Source organism: Anguilla rostrata, chromosome 3, assembly GCF_018555375.3.
Source record: "Anguilla rostrata isolate EN2019 chromosome 3, ASM1855537v3, whole genome shotgun sequence".
Taxonomy (NCBI): domain Eukaryota; kingdom Metazoa; phylum Chordata; class Actinopteri; order Anguilliformes; family Anguillidae; genus Anguilla; species Anguilla rostrata.
This window is the reverse complement of record NC_057935.1, coordinates 29,600,260-29,620,856: the sequence shown is the minus strand read 5'-3', so window position 1 is coordinate 29,620,856 and position 20,597 is coordinate 29,600,260. Positions and strand designations below refer to the sequence as shown.

Sequence of the window (20,597 nt, the reverse complement as noted above, 5' to 3'; positions counted from 1 at the left end):
CTTTCAAAGCATTTATTAGAGGTCAAATTTTAAGTTACACAAGTGCAAAAACTAAGCAAAGGAAAAAATGACATTGTTAGATTCTAAGATTAAAGTGCTTCAGAGAGACATTTTTCAAAAAGGGCAAAGTATGCCAGATGGTAACAGGGAACTACTGTCACTTAGATTCCAATATAATGGGTTATCTGCTGACAAGGTGTTGGAAAATTCCAAGAGATATATAACACCTGCTGTACACCCTTTGTACACCCATCACTATATCAGAGCACATGTAAACAAAAAGAACACAGTGTTCAGATAACCGGGTTCCCATAAGGAGGAACTGTTTTGGAACTGCTTTCTTCAATCAACATCAAAAAACATCAGGAACTTCTAACGGCTGACATTTTGTTTTTGCCAATTACTTATCAAAGCACATGCAACTTATCAAACTTATCAGAGCACATGTCACTAAACATATAAATATATTTTTGTTTTAGCCAATGTTTGCAAAACATTTAGTCTACGGCCTAAAATGTCAAGAATAGGAGGTGGTTTCCTAAAATGTCAAGAATAGGAGGTGGTTTGGGGAATTTCCAAGGAACATAGCCACGGTGATTTCATAAAGTCAGCAAGATTGAGTGTCAACCAATTTTATGCAAAGTGAACAGATAAGAAATCGATAAACCATTGTGGCGCATTGAAAGAGGGAGAGAATTAAGGGGGGTCTGAAAAAGTGTATAAAAAAGAATGTAACTGTGGTGATGGCAGAAAGGTCTCGGCTTTGTGATCACTGGTTGAGAATAAAGTCTGATATTCTGAAGATTCTGCCTCATCCTCTTTATTGAAAATATAGAAGAAATTCTGCACAAAGATTGAAGAACTTGTCGTCTGGAAACCACGACAAAGGCTGCTGCAAAATTGATGAGGCTCAAGCAATTTTATTATGATCAGGGAGAGAAACCCAGTAAACTCCTTGCTTGGAATATTAAACAGCAACAAACGGAGAGGGCAATTACTAATATTCAGGATGCTAATGGACATAACATAGTGGATCCAATGGAAATCAATGAAGTATTTAGAAATTTTTATGAGAACCTTTTATGAAGGTGGGTAAGGCGGCCGGGCCAGATGGCCTACCAATTGACATATATAAAACATTTAAAGACAAATTGGAAACTCCTCTATGTGATATGTTTAAAGAATCATATGGAAAAGGTTCCCTCCCAATTTCTATGCGAGAAGCTTTAATAAGGCTACTCTCAAAACCAGGTAAACCAAAGACAAAATGTGAGAATCTGCATCCTATCAGTTCATTAAATTGAGACACCAATTCTTTGTAAAGTCATAGCAAGAAGGCTGGAGGGTGTACTTCCTGTCATAGTGGGGAGGGATCAAAATGGGTTTATACAGAGAAAACAAGGTTTTCATAATCTTAGGAGGGTATTAAATATTTTACATAGTCAAAAAGTAACATCAGATACGGCTCTTCTCTCGCTTGACGCGGAGAGGGCCTTTGATAGGGTCGAATGGCCATATCTGTTTGACGTCATTGTTTTGGTTTTGGTGAAAAATTTTGTAATTGGATAAAATTATTAAATACTAGACTTAGAGCTGATGTGTTGACCAATGATGTTGTATCCAAAGCATTTGAAATTACCAGAGGTTGCCCCCAAGGTTCACCTTTATCACCACTTTTATTCATTTTGGCCATAGAACCATTGGCAATAGCTGTAAGAATGCATGAACGAATTCAAGGCATTGAGATCGGAACCATAGATCACAAAATTTCCCTGTTCGCGGGTAATCCTGTTCCTAAAAAAACTAGATAGCTCCATTCCTGCTCTACAACAACTTATTGGCATTTTTGGAAAGATATCTGGAGTGACAGTAAATTATGAACCTATAATGGACTCTTTATCAAAATATATAGAGCGTTGGATGTCTTTACCTATATCTTTAATAGGTAGAATAAATATATTTAAAATGAACATACTTCCAAAATTCATTCATTTCAAAACATTCCCCTAGCACCACAGTATATCTATTCCCGAAAATTAAGAAAATTTTTACCAATTTCATATGGAATAAAAGACATTCTAGAGTTCACCTCTCACTAATATATCTTCCATTTGATAGAGGGGGGCTTCAATGCCCAAACCTCCAATGGTATTATTGGGCGGTACAATTGAGAACCATAATGTTCTATTTTTCAGAAAATTCTTCATCATGGACGGATCTGGAGTCAAGTTCTGTCCAATTACCATTGCACTTATACCTACACTTGGCTGAGCTTAAATATTTGAAGAAACATACTGATAATCCTATTTTAAGTAATATGATCAATGTATGGTATGAAATGAAAAAATATATGAGCATACCAGATTCCTTATTTGGCTTTAATTCAATCTGGGGTAATGTCCAATTTAAACCTGGTAAATTATATGCAGGCTTCCAAATGTGGGCAAAAAAAGGGTTTGGAAAAATACCAAGACTTGTATGTAGGGTATGTGCTAATGACTTTTGTGGAATTATCAATAAAATATAATATGCCAAGGAAACATTTCTTTAAATATTTGCAAATGGGGAGTTTTATGTTGTCTAAAGGTCATTGGCAAAACCTACACTCTCACCATTAGAGGAATTAATTACTAAGAATTGCAATGATAGAGGTTTGATTTCATTGATGTATAACTGGCTTGTGTCAGGTTTCACTGAAACCTCAGAATCCAAACTTGATGCTTGGAAGATGGATCTAAAGGATGACATTTCAATTGAGGATTGGAAAGAGGCTTGTGTGGAAGTCCAATTACAAACAGTCAACACAAATTTAAAAATGCTACAGTATAACTGGCTGATGCGTACTTATGTAACTCCTGTTAAATTACACAGATTTAATAATAATATTGCAGACTTATGTTTTAAATGTAATGAACACCAAGGTACACTATTGCATTGTATATGGGAGTGTGATAAGATAAAGAAATTCTGGAAGGAGGTGATCTGTAAGATTGAGGAGATTATATCAGTTAAGATGCCCCTGGAACCTAAGGTTTTTATTTTAGGACTTTATCCTCCTGATCTTCATTTGAGAAGGAAAGAGTATAAATTTATTGATGTGTATTGCAAGCTAAGTGTTTGATAGCCCTTAATTGGAAAAAAAACTGGTAGACCTAGTATTGGTGCTTGGATAAAGAATATGGCTCATTGTATGTCAATGGAAAAAATTGCATATATATTGAGAGGTAAATTGAATATTTGTGAAGACATTTGGAAACCTTTCATGTATTTCTTAAAGCATGGTGATTTGGGGAACTTACTCACGCAACAGGAAAAAACAGATGATGTGTGAAAGAGGTTTGTGGAACTACCCAAAATGTATAATAGGAACAAATTTTACTTTATCTTATTTTTATTTATTTATTTATTTATTTATTCATTTTATTTTATTTTTTGTTGCTTGCTTGAGTTTGTCTGTTTTTCTTTTTGTAAGAGGAGAAATGGGGAGGGAGAATTTGTAAGGGAAGAGTTGATGCAATTCTGAAGCTTCATGTTTAAATACTGTATGTTGTGGGAATATATGTATGTCAAAAATACAATAAACATATTGTTAAAAACAAGGCAAATCATATATTATTATAGTTGCTGTTGCTCATATATTTGGGAACAAATTGTGTGCAAATTTAGTATATTATCATATACAATCAGTATATTTAGGGCAGCAATGTAGCATAATGACCTGGGCGCTAATAGGGAGCTGGGCTTGCAATGCCAAGGTTGTAACTTTGACCCCAAGGTGGGGCTGCTGTCATTGTACCCTTGAGCAAAGTACTTAACCTGAATTGCTTTAATAAATATCCAGCTCTATGAATGCATAGTATGTAAAGAATGGCTCACTCTACATGTACCGGGACAGTGATATTTGTGTACTGCTGTAATTTTGTACAGTCTGTCACACATGACGGTTTACTGTGGGTGTCTGGCACAGTCAACAATACACTCTGCATTTCACTGCTGATTGCACTACAGTGTGCAGTATAGTGTAAAATGCAGTGGCAGGTTTTGTTCCCAGGGAGGACACTGCCATTGTACCCTTGATCAAGCAACTTAACCTAAACTGTTTCAGTATGTACCCAGCTGTATAAATGGATACAATGTAACATGCAAAAGCTGTGTTAGCTTTTGGATACAAGCATCAGCAGAATACCTGTAATGTAAGCATGTAATGTGAATACACAGGGGGAGCACCATGACACACCAAAGCAGTACAATAAAAGCTCCATGACAGCCTTTCACACTTTTCAGATCTTACTCTGCTGAAGTCTGTATGTCCTTGACTGTGAGTTCCAGACGTCCAATGAATTTGTCCTGTGATGTAATTAAATCATAAACTGAGCTCAGAAGTACACACCAATTAAATCATTCCCTTACAATAGAATGTTCTTAATAAACCTAAATGACTGTATGCTTGCTTGTATGTATGCCTGTTGCCTCTAACTCAATCTGTACATACTTTGTAGCACAGCTGCTCCTCCAGACAGGACATGTCAATTTCACACTCCTGCAGTTTCCCCTGCAAGTCCTGCACTTCCTGGTTACATTCCTCTATCTTAAGCTGCAGAGCCTGGGGAGAGACCGGCCAGTCTATCAGATACTGTATACACATGGAGAGGCCAGCCTGTATCTCATACCATACTGAGATACCCTCTTGCACTGCAGCATTCTCCTGAGCAGTACACTGTATGAACTGACAAAGCCTTCACCCGCCCAATCTCTCCCATATTATATTACACTTATTTAGAACATGTTCTTATCCAGAGCAACTTAGACTTAATCACTAACATGGTACATTTCGTGGGCAAGTTTTCATGTTACATTTCACGGGCTAAACATCATGGAGAAGATTTAAAAATAAGTGACACAAAATTGGATAAAAAGTAGGATTCTCACCTAGGACATGGCTGACTCAGCACTCACCTATAAAAACTAAAGACTATACCATGTTCTACCCCCCCTTTAAACTAAAAATAACATGCCATAAACAACTACATATGGATTAACCTTTAAACAGCTGCTAGTAGTGTAATCTGGCTGGTCCCATCAAAGTACTTATAATAAGATGGAGTATTGTTTACAGCTGGTTATAGTGGTATAAAGGTCCGGTAGCCCCCTAGATCTTCAAGTTATTTTGATTTACAAGGACTCTGGGCACTTGGGTGGGATTGTATTGTCTTGCGAGGATGTTATTATTTTCCTTTCCCCCTGTACTTCTGTCTTTGGTGTCTGGTATGTCTGTTTTATGATGTGCCTGAATGTAAAGCATTGATTCAGTATTCTTTGTTTAATGTTAGTGGCTGTTGGGGGTACTAGATTGGTGTACTGGACTGGGAGTCTAAGGCTGCATAAATTGTGGTCACTCCACTGCTTTTGGCATGTTACATCAGCAATGATGTGTCTGTGACTGTAGTCAGTCTTACAGCATCGCTGCTAGTGGTGGATGCCCTTACTCTTGTTTTACAACCGAACTTTGAATGAATACAGTTTCTGTATGCCAGCTGCATTAAACCTTTAGAAGAAAACACAATATGATATATTGTGGTTTCTCATTAATTAATTTTTTCTTCCATGTGAATACTAGTGGTTACATGTCCTCAGAATTTTCAGCACCAAAGAAAAGCAGAGGTTTTTGTGACATGACTGGCCTTTTTAAACAGCAGTGGTATTTGGCAGTGTGGTATTTGGGGAAACTACTCTGAAAGTGTAGTGGTACAAACTACCAATTACTTCACACTGAAAGTAGCTGAACTACAGCGAAAGCTCTACTAATGAGAAATGTAGCTTGCAAAACTACAGTGACTGCAAATAAATCAAATCAAACTCACATGTGTAATCAGTAACTACATAATAAGAAAAGCCAGAATCAACTGATCTGTCAACTATCCAGACAATTGAAAGTATTCACACTGCACAATGTATTACACAAATTTGGATACTTTAACAGTCTCACTCGCCTGGGCATCTGAACTGGCCTTGTCCAGGTTCCCTCTGACTTCAATGTTTTCTAGCAGCATGGCCTCCTTCTCATTAATAACAAAGTCTAGTTTTTCTTCTAAGTCACTCAGGTTTCTTTCCACAGCTGCCAGATCCTGCTGCCCTCTGTTAATGGCCTGCTGCATACTCCTGCACACAGAACCGATCAGGAATCAGTAATGTCTTCTTCCTTCAATGCTAGTGCTGTAAAAAATAGCTACAGTTTAACATTTCAGGACTCGTAATCATAATTTCTCACTTTGTTATTTCGTCCTGCTCCTCAACCGTCATCTGCATGCTATCAATAACTTTGTCCTGAAATAAAAAAAAAATCAGAAATTTTTACTCCAGAGATGAATGTAAACCTGTTGGTATTACATACCTGTCTCTGAACAATTAAAAAATCCCCACTGCTCCAACTTAAAAAACTTACTTTGTAGGACAGCTGCTCCTCAAGGCAGGACATGTTCATAATATAATCCCGCAGTTTCCCTCGCAGCTCTTCTAGTTCCTGGTTTGACTCCTCTATCATACTCTGCAGGGCCTGGGGAGAGACCAGCCAGTCTGTCAGATATTACACGTAAGTGGATGAGAGACAGGACTATTTTTCCCAGGTCTGTAATTTATAGGTTTTAAAATACAGACAAATAAGCTGCCAAACATGCCAATGAGATATTAATTAACCAGATTTTAGGAGGTTTTGCAGGGGCCAAGAGGCTATATGTTTGATTAAGGTGAAGTAGGTAATTACTATTCTAACTACTGGAAAAGGATAATTTATTGTAATAGTGCAATGATAAATAATGTATTGATGCTTCAACAGTGGGAAGGGATACTGCTTTGTCTGGAAAATGAGGTATGAACCTCCTTTAACTTCCTGCTACTCACCTGGATATCCAGCTGGGCCTTGTTAAGGTTATCTCTGAGTTGATCATTTACTTCCAGCATGGACTTCTTCTCTTTCAGTACTTTATCCAGGGTTTCCTCTGTGTCCATTAATTTCCTCTGCACAGCTTCCATCTCTTCCTCTCCTCTGTCCATGCCCTGCTGTAGGCTCCTGGTCATGCAGAGGGGTCAGAGGTCAGATTGTTTCATGTGTCTGTTCAAAGGAAACACTACCTCATTATTTCTACTGGTGTCTGCATTTGTATTTGTATAGTCTTACTCTGTCGTTTCGCCCAGATCCTCAACCATTAGCTGCAGACGTTCAATTACTTTGTCCTGAAATTAAATAGGAACTTTTACACTTGAGAGAAATCAGTTATTCATACATAATTTTATTGAACTATTATTCATATGTTATTAATGTTACTGTACTTGTCAAAAAGCAATACGTAAACTGGTTAGACACAACAGTATAATGTTGTCAAGTAAAGAATAATACAAGCAGTAGAGAACAGCACACAGGGCAACAGATCGATATGATAATACTTTGTCCGAATGAATATTTAAACAGGGTTGCACGTGGTAGATAAGGTGTAGCAGTAAAATACTTTACATTTTCTCATAACATTACATACAATAACATAATCGCGAGAACAGGTAATTCATCCTAACAATGTTTGCCATTTGCCTACCACAAAAGGGTACCAAGTGCTTACTGTTTACCTACAACCTAGATAGTGTCCAGCACTGTATCAAGCCTGGTATTGAAATACCACAGAGGCTCTGCCTCTAGCTGTTCAACACAGTAACTACTCTCTGTGTTACCTTAAGTCTTACCTTAAGAATTTACCTTATCTTAAGGAATTTTTACTTAGCTGAAGAGATTGAAGTTTTGTCTTCATGAATGACAAAAGAGAAGAAAGATAAAAAAGAAAAAAACTTTCATCTTTCATCCCAGGAAGCAATTTAGTTTCCCCTCTCTGATCCTTTTCCAGAGCCTCTATATCTTTCTTGGCATGCAGTTCTCAGAACTCTAAGGGCCATATTTACTAATCATGCTGAAAATTACCATCAGGGCTGCAACATTCTGCACTGCAGCATGTTTTCACATGTGGTCAAGTAGCTTCTGATCTAGGAAATGTATAGTTTTACCTGTTTTAGATTTGTGACTCAGAATTTCATTGCAAACTAAAGAACAACTTAATTTTTGCATTTTGCCTAGATTTATTTGTATTTGTGGTACTTCATTTCTGTCTAAATTATTTATAATGGTACAACTGTCTTTCTTCATTTAAGCAATTTTCTGTCACGGATACGGGGGGTTAGGACCCAAACGCAGAGGGACGGGAAAAAACAAAAAAAAACTCAAACAGTAAATATAAATGAAGACTTTACTTTTCAACACAGAAACAAAAGCAGGGAACAAAAAGCCTCGCAGGGCAACTCTCCAAAAAAAAACACAAAGAAAACTGCAAAACACAGAAAACAAAGAAAATCCAAAAATACGTAGAAACAGAAACACGATCAGAAACACACAGGCATACACATAAGAGAAACGCAGGCAGGGAAAAAACAGGCAGGTGCATATGAACACAAGTCGGAAACAAACACAAGGAACCAGCACCCGAGTCAAGGGGACAAAGAACTTAAATAGACAGGGGTAACAAGACACAGGTGAACTCAAAGAACAGTCAAACCAGAGGGAAGGGAAAATGAGAGGCAGGTGGGGACGATGATTAAATAACGAGACAATAATAAAATAATTGAAAGAAATAATACAACCAACAGGGGAACGAGCAGGACACAAAACAGAAGTTTTGGGCTCTGACGGCCCAACAGGGAAAAACAGAGACAGAAACACAGAACCATGACATTTTCCAAGTCTATGTGATGTTCACATCTGGACTTATGATAAAGCCTTAAACAGAACACCCCATAAATGGGTGAGGATTGGCAGTGTTTAATATTTACTGAAGAATTTAATTTTACTTATCAACGTATTTGAATTTTTAAGCTAGTTCCGTGTTTAATGTTAAAGGGGAATTGCACTTTATAACACTTCTGCTTCTCATGTCCTTCTAATGAATGTGTTGCCCTACATTTTTTGATTAGTTATTTCATTATGTTAATATTTTACGCTGTTTTGTTGTTTTCCTTTACAAATGCAGGAAGTAGACCCAGGCAGTTTAGTGTCGACTCGAGGATGCATATCATTGCGCGACTTCTGATGTGGGTGTACCTGCAGACAATAACATTAGGTTGTTCGCAGAAATAGTGTTGTATGACTACTAGCTAGCAAACCGAAAATGTCTGAGGGCAAAGGAGATTTTGTTTTTGTTCATGGGTTGTTGTGCCCTATCGATTCGAGCCGAAATACACAGAAGAAGAGCTGGCTCATTTTCAGGCTGATCGTGCGAGAGCGAGAGCGAGTCAGGAGCGGGCCGAGATTGAGGAACCACAGGCCATTCCCAGGACAAAAGGAAACTGGTGGTAGACATCCTATGTATCACAGACAGACGCGATACTATGCCAACCCGCATAGTACCTACCTCGAGCGGTTCGACCAACTATGGAAAAACGGTGGGTACAGCTCCAGGCTTCAGATGGTCACCTTAGTAGTCGGTGCCTTCAAAGTGGTCGCTGCATACCCTTAGTCCTCGTTTGCGAACTTCTTCGGCTGTTATGTTGGGGTGTCTGATTACATCCAGCCATGTTTGGCACAAAGTTGCATCGCATGGAAAACTATAAAAATGTGCTTTCAAGTCAAGTTTAACGGGGCATTATAACAACCGGGTACAATGCACCTCGTTATTACACGGATATCAAACAAAAGCTAGCAGACGTTACTTTCAACGCTAAGTTAACAAAATGTTTTGCTTCGCTTCTTCTTTATTTGCCACGAAACAAAATCGAAGAAGAAGAAAAAACCAGAAACCATACTACTATGTGGACTTGCACTAAAAAAATGTCTTTGTTTCTAATGTTAGACATTTAAAATTAAATAACTAATCGAAAAATGAAGGGCGACACATTCATTAGAAGGACAATATCAGTCATGAGAAGCAGAAGTATTATAAAGTGCAATTCCCCTTTGAATAATTTCTACTAATGTGTTGACATAACATAATCTTCTGTATGCTCCAAGTGAATAATGGAGAAGAAACAGCTACCTGGACACAGGCATTAATAATAAGCACACACCAGATTGGTCTGTATGGTAGGGTAAGCTTTGCAATAGCTTACTTGGGAATTAAGAAACAAACAAAAGCAGCTTTCCTCATCTATTTGGACATTACCACAACTTGTTTGTGCATCAGTGTTTACGCGCAATCTTTTTTTTAAAAAACCCATGCTTCATGATTTGAGGATGTGGCCAAAACCTGTGTACCCACATTATAGGGCATTTTCATTTACTGTTAAAATTATTCCACACCTTTCTATACAATCACAGAGACATGGTGCTATGAATGTAGGAGCCCACTAATTAGAAGAGGTGTCCACATACTTTTGGCCACATGGTGTATTATATAACATATGGATAACTTCCTTAGATTTTATACTCAATACTTTCGGCATCCTGTTGGCCTGTTTTTATTTTTTATTTTTTACTACAGCACAGTGCCTAGAACCTGAAAGGCTTTGATCAACTATTACTCCCAGGTCTTTTTCAAGTTGCTCACATTTTATTCGTCTCCCATAAGTAGTCCTCTCTTGTTTTTATTTCCCACATGTAGAACTTCACAATTTAGCCATATTGAATTTCATTTGCAAGGTTTCTGCCCATTTCTGGATTCTGTTTAAATCTTCTTTAATTACTTTAGTACATCCCAAAATGTTAGCTCAAGCTCCCAGTTTCGTATAATCTACAAATGTATCTAACACACTTTCAATGTTACGATCATCAGCTGTTTTTATGTTGAGATCTCTGTGGTTGTTGGTTGTGTTTGTGTGTGTGCCGGTATGCCTCATCTGCCATCCCTGCTTCTTAGCGTCAAGCTCTTGGGCTCTGCCTGGTTGTACACCTGCTGCTTCTGTCTCTTCAATCGAGATATACAAGACCTGGAGACAGCTTCCGTTTACCGGTTCCATGGATTCCAATGGGAGCTGCTCAATGGCTCATGAAGCTAATCCATGGAGGCTGCCATGTTTGACTCTGGGGTTTTTATCACCAGAACATGTGCACTGGATACCTAAACGTGAAGGATCACGGTGAACCTAAAACCCAGAGCAATGACGTTAACCTGCGGGGGTACGCTCCAAAAAAGCTTTCACATCATCTGACGAACTGTGACTTTGCTGGCTAGCTCCAAGATTTTGTGGAAGAAAACAAGTGACTCATTGTGACAAGGCCATTCCTAATGTGGTTTCTGCACAGGTTTTCTGCAAGTTAAAGTAATGAATAAGGCATGTTTTAATGGAAGCATTCTGCAACACTTGATTAGCGTGACTAGTATACTTGACTAGAATACATTAGCTAGCTAGCTAGCTGTATACGTGCTTTTGGAAAATCTACCTGGTACGTGAGCTAGCAAGACTGAAATGCAGTGAGAAGTTGTGGTTAGCTTGCTAACTATGTAACTATTATGTTTCACAAGCTAGCTATCAAGCTGTCTTACTGCCTAGCTAGACAGTAGAGCAGTTGTATCTAACTTTTCCAAATATTAATAACATTCAGTGGCACTTGACTGTAACATAAGTAATTATATCTAGCTAGCAGGCTAGAGCTCTTTAATAAGAAAAGTATGAGTAGGAGCTTTCAGCCAAGGTGAATTGGTGCTGGTTTTTCTCTCCATCCCTAGTTCAGGATTACAAGCCAAATTCTACAATCCTCATAAGATCGAAAAAAAACTTGGTGACATTGATTATGTTGTGCGGTTCTTTTTAGATTTTGCACAGATTATCGCAAGGTAAACAGTGTTAACAAGCCTGATTCCTTTCCTCTTCCATGCATTGAAGACTGTATTGACAGGGTCTGTGCTGCAAATTATGTAACCAAGCTAGATCTGCTGAAGGGTTATTGGCAGGTGCCTATAATTGAGCATGCATCAGAGGTCTCTGCATTTGCATCCTGTCAATTTGCTGCAGTATTATACCGCAATGGCTTTCGGGATGCAGAACGCCCCCTCCAGACTTTAACGCCTTATGAGGCATTTCTAGACAATGTTGCAATTAATTCTGTTACCTGGGAAATACACCTCCAGATACTACATACACTGTTTGACCTCTTAAGTGATGCAACATTAACGTTGAAACCGCAAAATGTGAGTTTGGTAAAGCAGTACTGATCTACAGTGAGCACCATAATTCATTGGACAGTGACACATTTTTTGTTATTTTGGTTCTGTACTTTAGCACTTTGAGTTTGAAAGGATACAATGACAATGAGGTTGAAGTGCAGACTGTCAGCTTTAATTTGAGGGTATTTTCATCCATATCGGATGAATCGTTTAGTACAAGTATTTGTTGAATTGGATTCACAGATGTGTTTTGTGAGGCTGGTGTATTCATTTGTGTCATTAGTGAATGCAGAAGAGAGCTGTTGATGTCTAGTCTTGATTCTAGTCTTTGCAATTTCCTTTGGAGATTGTTGTTGGGGTGTGACAACATGAGGAAGACAGCAGTGTCAATGCAAATTAAGCTGGCTGTCATAAGGCTCAGAAATGAAAATCAATCAGTCAGGAACATTGCAAAAACCCTGGGCATGCCCAAGTCAACAGTTTGTTTCATCATTAACAAGAAAAAAACAACTGGTGATTATGTCAAAAGACCCGGTAGACCAAGGAAGACATAGAGAATACTCTCTATGGTGAAGAAAACCACCCTGACAACAGCCCAACAGATCAAAAACACTCTCCTGGATGCAGGTGTAGGTGTGTCAAAGTGTATCATACGTAGAAGACTACACCAGCAGGACTACAGAGGGTACACTACAAGTTGCAAACCACTGATAAGCCTGAAGAACAGAAAGGCGAGATTACAGGTTGCGAAAAAGCACCTAAAAGAGCCCAAAGAGTAGTGGATCAAAGTCTTGTGGACAGATGAGACAAAGATTAACATGTACCAGAGTGATGGAAAGAGGAACGTGTGGAGAAAAAAAGGAAATGCCCATGATCCAAAGCATACCACCTCATCCGTGAAACATGGTGGAGGGGGTGTTATGGCTTGGGCCTGTATGGCTGCCAGTGGAATGGGCTCACGTGTCTTCATCGATGATGTAACTGCAGACAGAAGTAGAACAATGAATTCTGAAGTCTACAGAAATATTTTATCTGCTCAGATAAAACCAAATGCCTCTAAACTCATTGGACGGCACTTCATCATGCAACAAGACAATGACCCGAAACACACTGCTAGAGCAACAAAGGGGTTTTTGATGGCCAAAAAGTGGAAAATCCTTGACTGGCCGAGTCAATCACCGGATCTGAATCCAACTGAACATGCATTTTACATGCCGAAGAGGAGACTGAAGGCAAAAAGTCCCCGAAACAAGTAGGAACTGAAGATGGCTGCAGTACAGGCCTGGCATCACCAGAGAAGATACCCAGCGTCTGGTGATGTCTATGCATCGCAGATTCAAGCAGTCATTGCATGCAAAGGATATTCAACCAAATATTAAAAATGATTACTTTATTCTACATTATGTTAAATTGTCCAATATTTTTTGATTCCCGAAAATGGGGGGGCCTATGTACAAAATGTTCTATAATTTCTAAACGGTTCATCCGATATGTATGAAAATACCCTCAAATCAAAGCTGACAGTCTGCACTTCAACCTCATTGTCATTCAAACTCAAAGTGCTAGAGTACAGAACCAAAATAACAAAAAATGTGTCACTGTCCAATGAATTATGGTGCTCACTATTTGGGTAAGCAGATCGGACAGGGACAAGTGCGGCCTCTTGACGCCAAAGTGTCTGCAATTGTTGCACATTCTTTACATTTGGCTATATTAAATTTAATTTGGCAGGTTCCTGCCCACTTCTGGATTTTATCTAAATATTCTTGGATTACTGTAGTAGCTTCCAAACTATTAGCTGGGTCTCACAGTTTTGTATCATCTGCAAATTTGACTAATGTACTTTCTACGTCCCTGTCAAGGTCATTGATATAAATGAGGAAGGGCAGTGGTCCTAGCACCGATCCTTCTGGGACTCCACTTCCAACAGCTCCCTGCTCAAATAATATCCCTCCTACTACTACTCTTTGTGTAGCCAGTTCCGAATCCACTCTGAAATATGTCCTCTAATTTCTACTCTCTTCATTTTACTAACCAGTCTCTCATGTGGTACCTTATCAAATGCCTTTTGGAAATCTAAGTAGATAATACCATAAGCCTTGTTATAATCAAAACACTTGGTAGTTTCTTCAAAGAATACCAGAAGATTTGTCAGACATGACCTTCCCTTATGAAAACCATGCTGGCCATCTCTTAGAATGTTGCTATTTTCAAGAAATACTTCCAACTTGTCTCTAATGATAGATTCCAGTAATGATCTCAGCTAACTCTTTTGCTAACTCTTGAGTATATGCCATCAGGACCGGCTGCCTTGTTTGTCTTTGGTTTAAGTAATTCATCCAGTACTTCTTTATCCTGTATTTCAATATCTGATAAGACATTCTGAGTACTGAATATGCCTTCCAATCTATTAGTAATCTTTTCTCTAGTAAAACACTCAACAAAATAACTATTTAAGCCATTAGCAATATCTTTATTCTTAGAAAGAAATGCTCCTTCTTCATTTCTGATGCACCTGATATCCTCTTTGACTTTTATGTTCATGCTAAAATATTGAAAGAAATGTTTAGGATTATTTTTTGCATCTTTGGCAATTTGTCTTTCAAAGAGCCTCTTGGCTTGCATATTACAATATTCAGCCTTATTACTCTCAGTGCTGTCATTTTTATATATTTTATACAGTTTTGTTTTTTTCTCAAACTCTCCCGTATGGCTTTGTTCATAAATGTCATAAACCTTGCTACAATCAAAACATTTGGAAGCTTGCTTTAAAAATGTCAAACGGTTTGTCAGGCATGACCTTCCCCTGTGAAAACTATGTTGGCTATCCCTCAGGATGTTGTTATTTTGAAGAAATAATTCCAACTTGACTCTAATGATATATTCCAGTATTTTACATGTGATGCAAGTTTAACTAGCAGGCCTGTAGTTCCCTGCATCAGTACTATCCCCTTTCTTATATACTGGTATTATATTACCTTGCTTCCACAGGGTGTCTACAGGTATTATGAAGTTAAATTTAAGACATTTTTAATGCCACCTAGAATGAAATTTAAGACCAAACTAGCAAAAAAATAAACGTGAAAATTGAAAGATACACTCTTCTCAACTGAGTATGTAATATTGTCAAGAATGAAGCTAGCAGAAGTGGTTTCTGTATTTCACAAACCACCGGATGCTCTTGAAAGGGAGCGAAAACGTGGCAAGGAATATGGAATGGAATGCTCTGTGTGGACTCAGAGCATTCTATTCCATGCCACATTTTCACCACACAACCTGTCTTAGTGCACAGCGCACTGGATTAAAAGCCTGATAATAGCACTCATTTGGGCCACATTCAAGTAAAAAATTTGATCGTAAATGGGAACATAAATGTGTAGATTAGATTTACAATTAATTTGTGGTTAAACTTGAAAAAAAAACATAGGCTACCTTTAGTGTATCAAGTACATAGGTTTAACACAAAAACATACAAATGTCTAATAAATTTACATTGAGATCAAACTTTTGATGAATGCAGTTCTAAATCAACATTAAGGCAAAATGACACGAATTACTTGAGTTTAAGGATATTTGTCCAAATGTTTATTACAGTGAAATAAGAAATAAATACATACATTTGCCTAGCTAGTAACGTTAGCTGTGGAAACTATGCAGAACGAAGCAATTGGAGTCTGCTGGCGCGGCCTTGAATACTGTTTGTGCTTCTCGCATTGCATATGGGATTCTACCGCCCTGAATCCCATTGTACCAAGCTTGAAACATTTGCGACATATAGGTACTGTATCGGGCTTCGGAGACATTTACGAGCACGGGTTTTAACCACGTTGAGAGTATTCTCAGAGAGCTTTTCTCAAGCAAGCCATTTATCGTTAAACTTGCATTTACCCATGAAGCCATTAGTTTGCTAGCTTGGCTATCTTACAGAGAACGCAGATTGTTACCTCGCTTGACTGAATCGGTAATTTAGCAGAAAGGAAAAAAGTTGCCTTGTCAGAATCACTTTCACTGACAGTACTACTGCAGAACTGTTTAGGTTGCCTTCAACGTTGCCTGGTAACGTAGAAGCATTATTCATAATGTACGTAAGGTACTTTCCTCTTCTTATTGCAGTAATGCTTAGGATTACTTTTTGCATCTTGGGCAATTTGCCTTTCAAAGAGCATTTTAATTCAGAAGAAAAATGCTTACAGAAACCTGGAGGAAACTGCCAGAAGGGACATACAGAGACAAATAAAAAGACAAATACAGCTGGACAAGTACAGCTACAAACAAAAGATAGAGGCCACTCTGGCATCCGGCAATCCCAGAGAGGCATGGCAGGGAATTAAATCCATGACCAATGTTCCACACAAGGGCAGGGGAAAACTTACCTCTGTCTTGCATGGTAGCGAGGGACTGGAGATGGCAAACCAGCTCAACACCTTCTTTTGTCGCTTTGAGAGAGGCAACAGTGTTGAGGCTGCCACTGTGATGCCCTTCCTCCCCCCCCCCTCCCTACACCCAACTCAATCATCTAGGAATCAGAAGTCCTTCACCTTTTTAGAGGCTGTAACCCACAAAAAAGCCCAGGCCCTGACAATATTTGTGGAAGTGTTTTAAAGCACTGTGCTGAACAGCCAGCACCAGTGTTTACTGACATTTTTAGGTCCTCTTTTAATTTTCACAAAATCCCTACCCTATGGAAAACATCCACAATTGTACCTGTGCTAAAAATTCCCAGACCCATAGGGCCCAACGACTTTCGAACAATAGCATTGACATCGCTGGTCATGAAGTGCTTTGAGCGTCTGGTCAAGAAGTACATTGTATCACAAACACAGAACCTCACAGACCCCTTGCAATTTTCCTATCAAGCCTCTAGGGGGGTGGAAGATGCAATTCTGACTCTATAGCACTTATTGCACACTCACCTTGAGAAACCAAAGACACATGCTAAGATTTTATATGTGGACTTTTCATCTGCTTTTAACATTATTCAACCCAGAATTTTAGCAGACATATTGGCTACAGAATTTTCACTTGAAGCTGGCTTGATTTTATGGATTGTTGATCTTCTTAGCTGTAGAATCCAGCAGGTCAGAGTAGGTACGTCACTCTCTGACAAAATGACCACTTGCACAGGCTCCCCCCAGGGATGCGTTTTATCATCTTTATTGTTTATTTTATACATCAACTCTTGCACTAGCACTTTCCCGAATAGGCACTTTATTAAGTACGCAGATGATACTGCCTTAGTGAGCCTTCTATATGATGGGGAGGAGGAGCATGGGCCAGTTTTTGACTGCTTCCTAAATTGGTGTGAGAAGTCAAACCTTCTCTTAAACACCTCCAAAACAAAGGAAATGTCCATTGACTTTAGAAAGCTCAATCCTCTCACCCTACTTTTATCAATGGGGAGCCAATACAATCTGTACCAGATTACAAGTACCTTGGCATTGTGCTCGACCATAAGCTTAAATTGGACCTGTGGACTGATAAGCACTAAGACACAACAAAGAACGTACTTTTTAAAGAAACTGCCATCTTTTAATGTCCAAAACAAAATGCTCCAAATGTTTTACTGTGCATTTATTGAAAGTGTTTTAACCTTCTGCATCATCTGCTGGTTTGGCAATGCTACTGAGACACAGAAAAAGACTGCCAAAAAAACTGTAACAACGGCCAGTAAACTGTTAGGGATTACGTTACCAAGTATGGAATGCATCTACAGAGACAGAACGGTGAATAAGGCAAACAACATTGTGGGTGACCAGAGGCACCCCTGTGCCTCCTCATTTGAATTGTTGCCATCTGGGCGATGATATCGCCCCCCTCTATTTACTAAAAATAGAACCATGTGTTAATTTGTTCCACAAGCCATTAAGTTTTTAAACGGGTAATGCACTAGCACCTTATCCCCCATGCACTCCTTCCTGGTCACAAAGGATGTCCAGCGGGTCTGGGCAGGAGTTGCCCCCGTCCTAACTATTGTTCTTTCTTTTTTCTTTTTTTTTACACTTAATTTATTGCAAGGTGCTAAGTATGTGTATGAGTATGTCTATTAGTGATTTTTGTGATGTTATGATGAAATGCCTTGTGATTATGCTGCAAACACAGGGACAAAAACAAAGTATCTATCTATCTATCTATCTATCTTTTAGCAGGCCTTTTTTTTAAAACATATATAGAAATTCTTCCTCACTTATTCCTTGTCCTGTCACCAATTCCCAATTAATAACAGGGTAACTGCAGACACCCATAATAACAGTCTCACCTTCCTGACAAGCTTAATTTCCAAAGAGCATTGTATTTCCACTACTGTTTTTAAAATGAACTGATATCAATTATATACTTAAAAGCACAGTACCATCCCCCTTCAAATGTTCAAAAATTCAACAAACTAACTCTTCCACCAACTCCACCACCTAACAGGATGTTTGTATCAGGTGTGAGCAATCGAGCAAGAGCTAGAGAAGTTGAGTCAGAGCCTCTTCCATCATGCCTATAGTTTTTCCCACCCATAGACAGATTCCTCACCTTGGACACCATGATTTTGTTTTTGTTGGAGCTCTCACTGATGTATTCCTGCAGCCTTTTCTGCAAGGCCTCCATTTCCTGGCTGGACCCCTCTACAATGCGCTGCAGGGCCTAAACGAATTGAGCCAGTCTGTTAGATTTTGTTCAACTTCAGACTCCCTAAAATATCTTTTCAGTTCTGTAATACTGTATGTGGTAGGGTGGGCGTGGTTTTGCGTTGGCTGCAGAGAGAGAGTGGGCGGGGCGGCTCTCGGAACTCTGCGCCACGGCTGTTGGGGTTTATTAATCAGCACTGATGGTTAATTGTGTGATTGATTGACAATGTGCTGATTACCTCGACAGTGAGCCTGGACGTTTAAAAGCTGCTCGACAGAGAGAGAAGGGAGAGCACGGGAGACGGAAGAAGAGCTGACGGGCTGTCAGCCGTGAATTGTGAAACCAAAACTCTGTTATTGTGTATTGTGACCAGAAAGCCGCGTGGCGGCCGAAAATAAAACAAGACGCAGTCGCGTCCTGAAAAATTAACGTGTCTCTCTCCTCTCTCAAACGAGCGGTAGCAATCGACTGCTACACTGTACTTTTTGGAATAATACTCCTAATATACTGACTGAGCTGTGTTAGATGGATATATCTTTATCTTCTTATTTGCTTTATGTTGTAGTGGGATGATTACAGTTTTTTTACTCCAACCAAGATAATGATAGAATAATTCAAGGTAAATACAGCACCCAATGTTTTAATTTTTTTCATCCATACTGAAAGAAGCAAGGGAGATGCCGATGGGGAAATAATTTGTTGGTTTAGAGTGAGGTAATGGGTGCTGAAACTTCATGTGACCATTAAGAGAGGAACCTAATTTCCCTGTCTCCTGCTCACCTTTTGATCCAAATAGGCTTTGTCCAGGTTATCTCTGAGTTGGGAATTTGTCTGAAGAATGCCTTCCTTCTCTCTCATAGCAGTGTTCAGGTTTTCCACTGCCTCAGTCAGATTCCTCCTCATGGCTTCCAGCTCCTGGTCTCTGCCTCTCAAGACCTGCTGCAGACTCCTGCTTACATGCAGACAAAGGGCTCAGCCTTTTCTATCAGCTGGCATAATCAGCCACTTTGCTGTAATTAAGTGCACAGGACAGCATAGTTTAGCAGTGAGGAAGTGTACAGGACTGCACGATTTAGCGAAGGGGAAGTGCACAGAACAGCCATTTAGCAGAGGGAGAGGGAGCACAGTTTAACCGTTAGGAAGTGTTTTAGAAAGCACAGTTTAACAGAGAGAAAGTGCAAACGACAGCACAGTTTAGCACTTTAGGAAGTGCACAGAACAGCACAAGGACAGAACAGGCCTTACTCTGTTGCTGTCGCTTGTTGCTCCACCTTGAGCTTCAGATTTACAATAGTTTTCTCCTGAAATATAAATTAATCAAAAACTAAATGTTACTCAAGATTCATTAGAATTCAGCGGTAAGAAAGCCAGAACGAAAGAAAATGAAATTTGATTACTACTTCAATATTCATTATAGAAACTATTTCATTACTGAAATCAGAACAGAGATAGTATGGTGAAGAGCTTTAAAAACAGAACAGTATAGTGAGAGTTCAAATCAATACTGGATATCAGAACAGCAGACCTTTGAATATAATATCAGTGAGCAGCTGAGCAGTCTTGTGTAGAACAAAACAGTAGTACACTAAAGTAAAGTACCATGTTGAGCCAAAGCTAGACCAGTAGCCAAAAAAGAGCACATGCACTGATTACCTTATCATCCAACTGTTTCCGCTGAAAGTCTTTGTCCTGGTTGAGCTGGAAGACTGCAGAATGTAAGCTACGTGCATCCTCAGTGAGACAACTGACCTGTTTGGACAGTGACTCTGCAACACAGCATTATAAAGGGAGGGTAAAACCAGATGCATCTCTCTCCCCCTGCTGTTCTCTCAGAGTGGATGTTCGGAGTGC

At 39.1% G+C, this 20,597-nt stretch overlaps 2 protein-coding genes across 9 annotated transcripts in view; both read right to left on the bottom strand.

Moving 5' to 3' along the window:
• The window catches only part of LOC135251988 (nuclease SbcCD subunit C-like), a 49,449-nt gene extending 43,638 nt beyond the window's left edge, over positions 1–5,811 (bottom strand). For 2 of the 3 annotated variants that reach the window (XR_010329239.1, XM_064329900.1), the window contains exons 1-2: positions 4,493–5,551; positions 4,292–4,347 (exon numbers count right to left, since the gene is read on the bottom strand). Coding sequence is in view for 2 of the 3 variants with exons in the window: in XM_064329900.1 (XP_064185970.1) it covers positions 4,292–4,347; positions 4,493–4,645 (209 nt within the window). In the remaining variant the exon portion in view is untranslated. Of the gene's footprint in view, positions 1–4,291; positions 4,348–4,492 lie in introns of all 3 variants that reach the window. The other variant, XM_064329899.1, reaches the window with a different exon arrangement.
• Positions 5,812–5,890: 79 nt separating this feature from the next.
• LOC135251986 (testis-specific gene 10 protein-like) overlaps positions 5,891–20,597 on the bottom strand; it is a 163,602-nt gene continuing 148,895 nt past the window's right edge. For 5 of the 6 annotated variants that reach the window (XM_064329890.1, XM_064329892.1, XM_064329889.1 and 2 more), the window contains 9 exons: positions 20,400–20,512; positions 19,992–20,047; positions 19,527–19,695; positions 18,651–18,761; positions 7,175–7,230; positions 6,898–7,066; positions 6,443–6,553; positions 6,269–6,324; positions 5,891–6,159 (listed from right to left, as the gene is read on the bottom strand). In XM_064329890.1, the coding sequence (XP_064185960.1) occupies positions 5,955–6,159; positions 6,269–6,324; positions 6,443–6,553; positions 6,898–7,066; positions 7,175–7,230; positions 18,651–18,761; positions 19,527–19,695; positions 19,992–20,047; positions 20,400–20,512 (1,046 nt within the window). In that variant the 3' untranslated portion in view covers positions 5,891–5,954. The remainder of the gene's footprint in view (positions 6,160–6,268; positions 6,325–6,442; positions 6,554–6,897; positions 7,067–7,174; positions 7,231–18,650; positions 18,762–19,526; positions 19,696–19,991; positions 20,048–20,399; positions 20,513–20,597) is intronic. The other variant, XM_064329894.1, reaches the window with a different exon arrangement.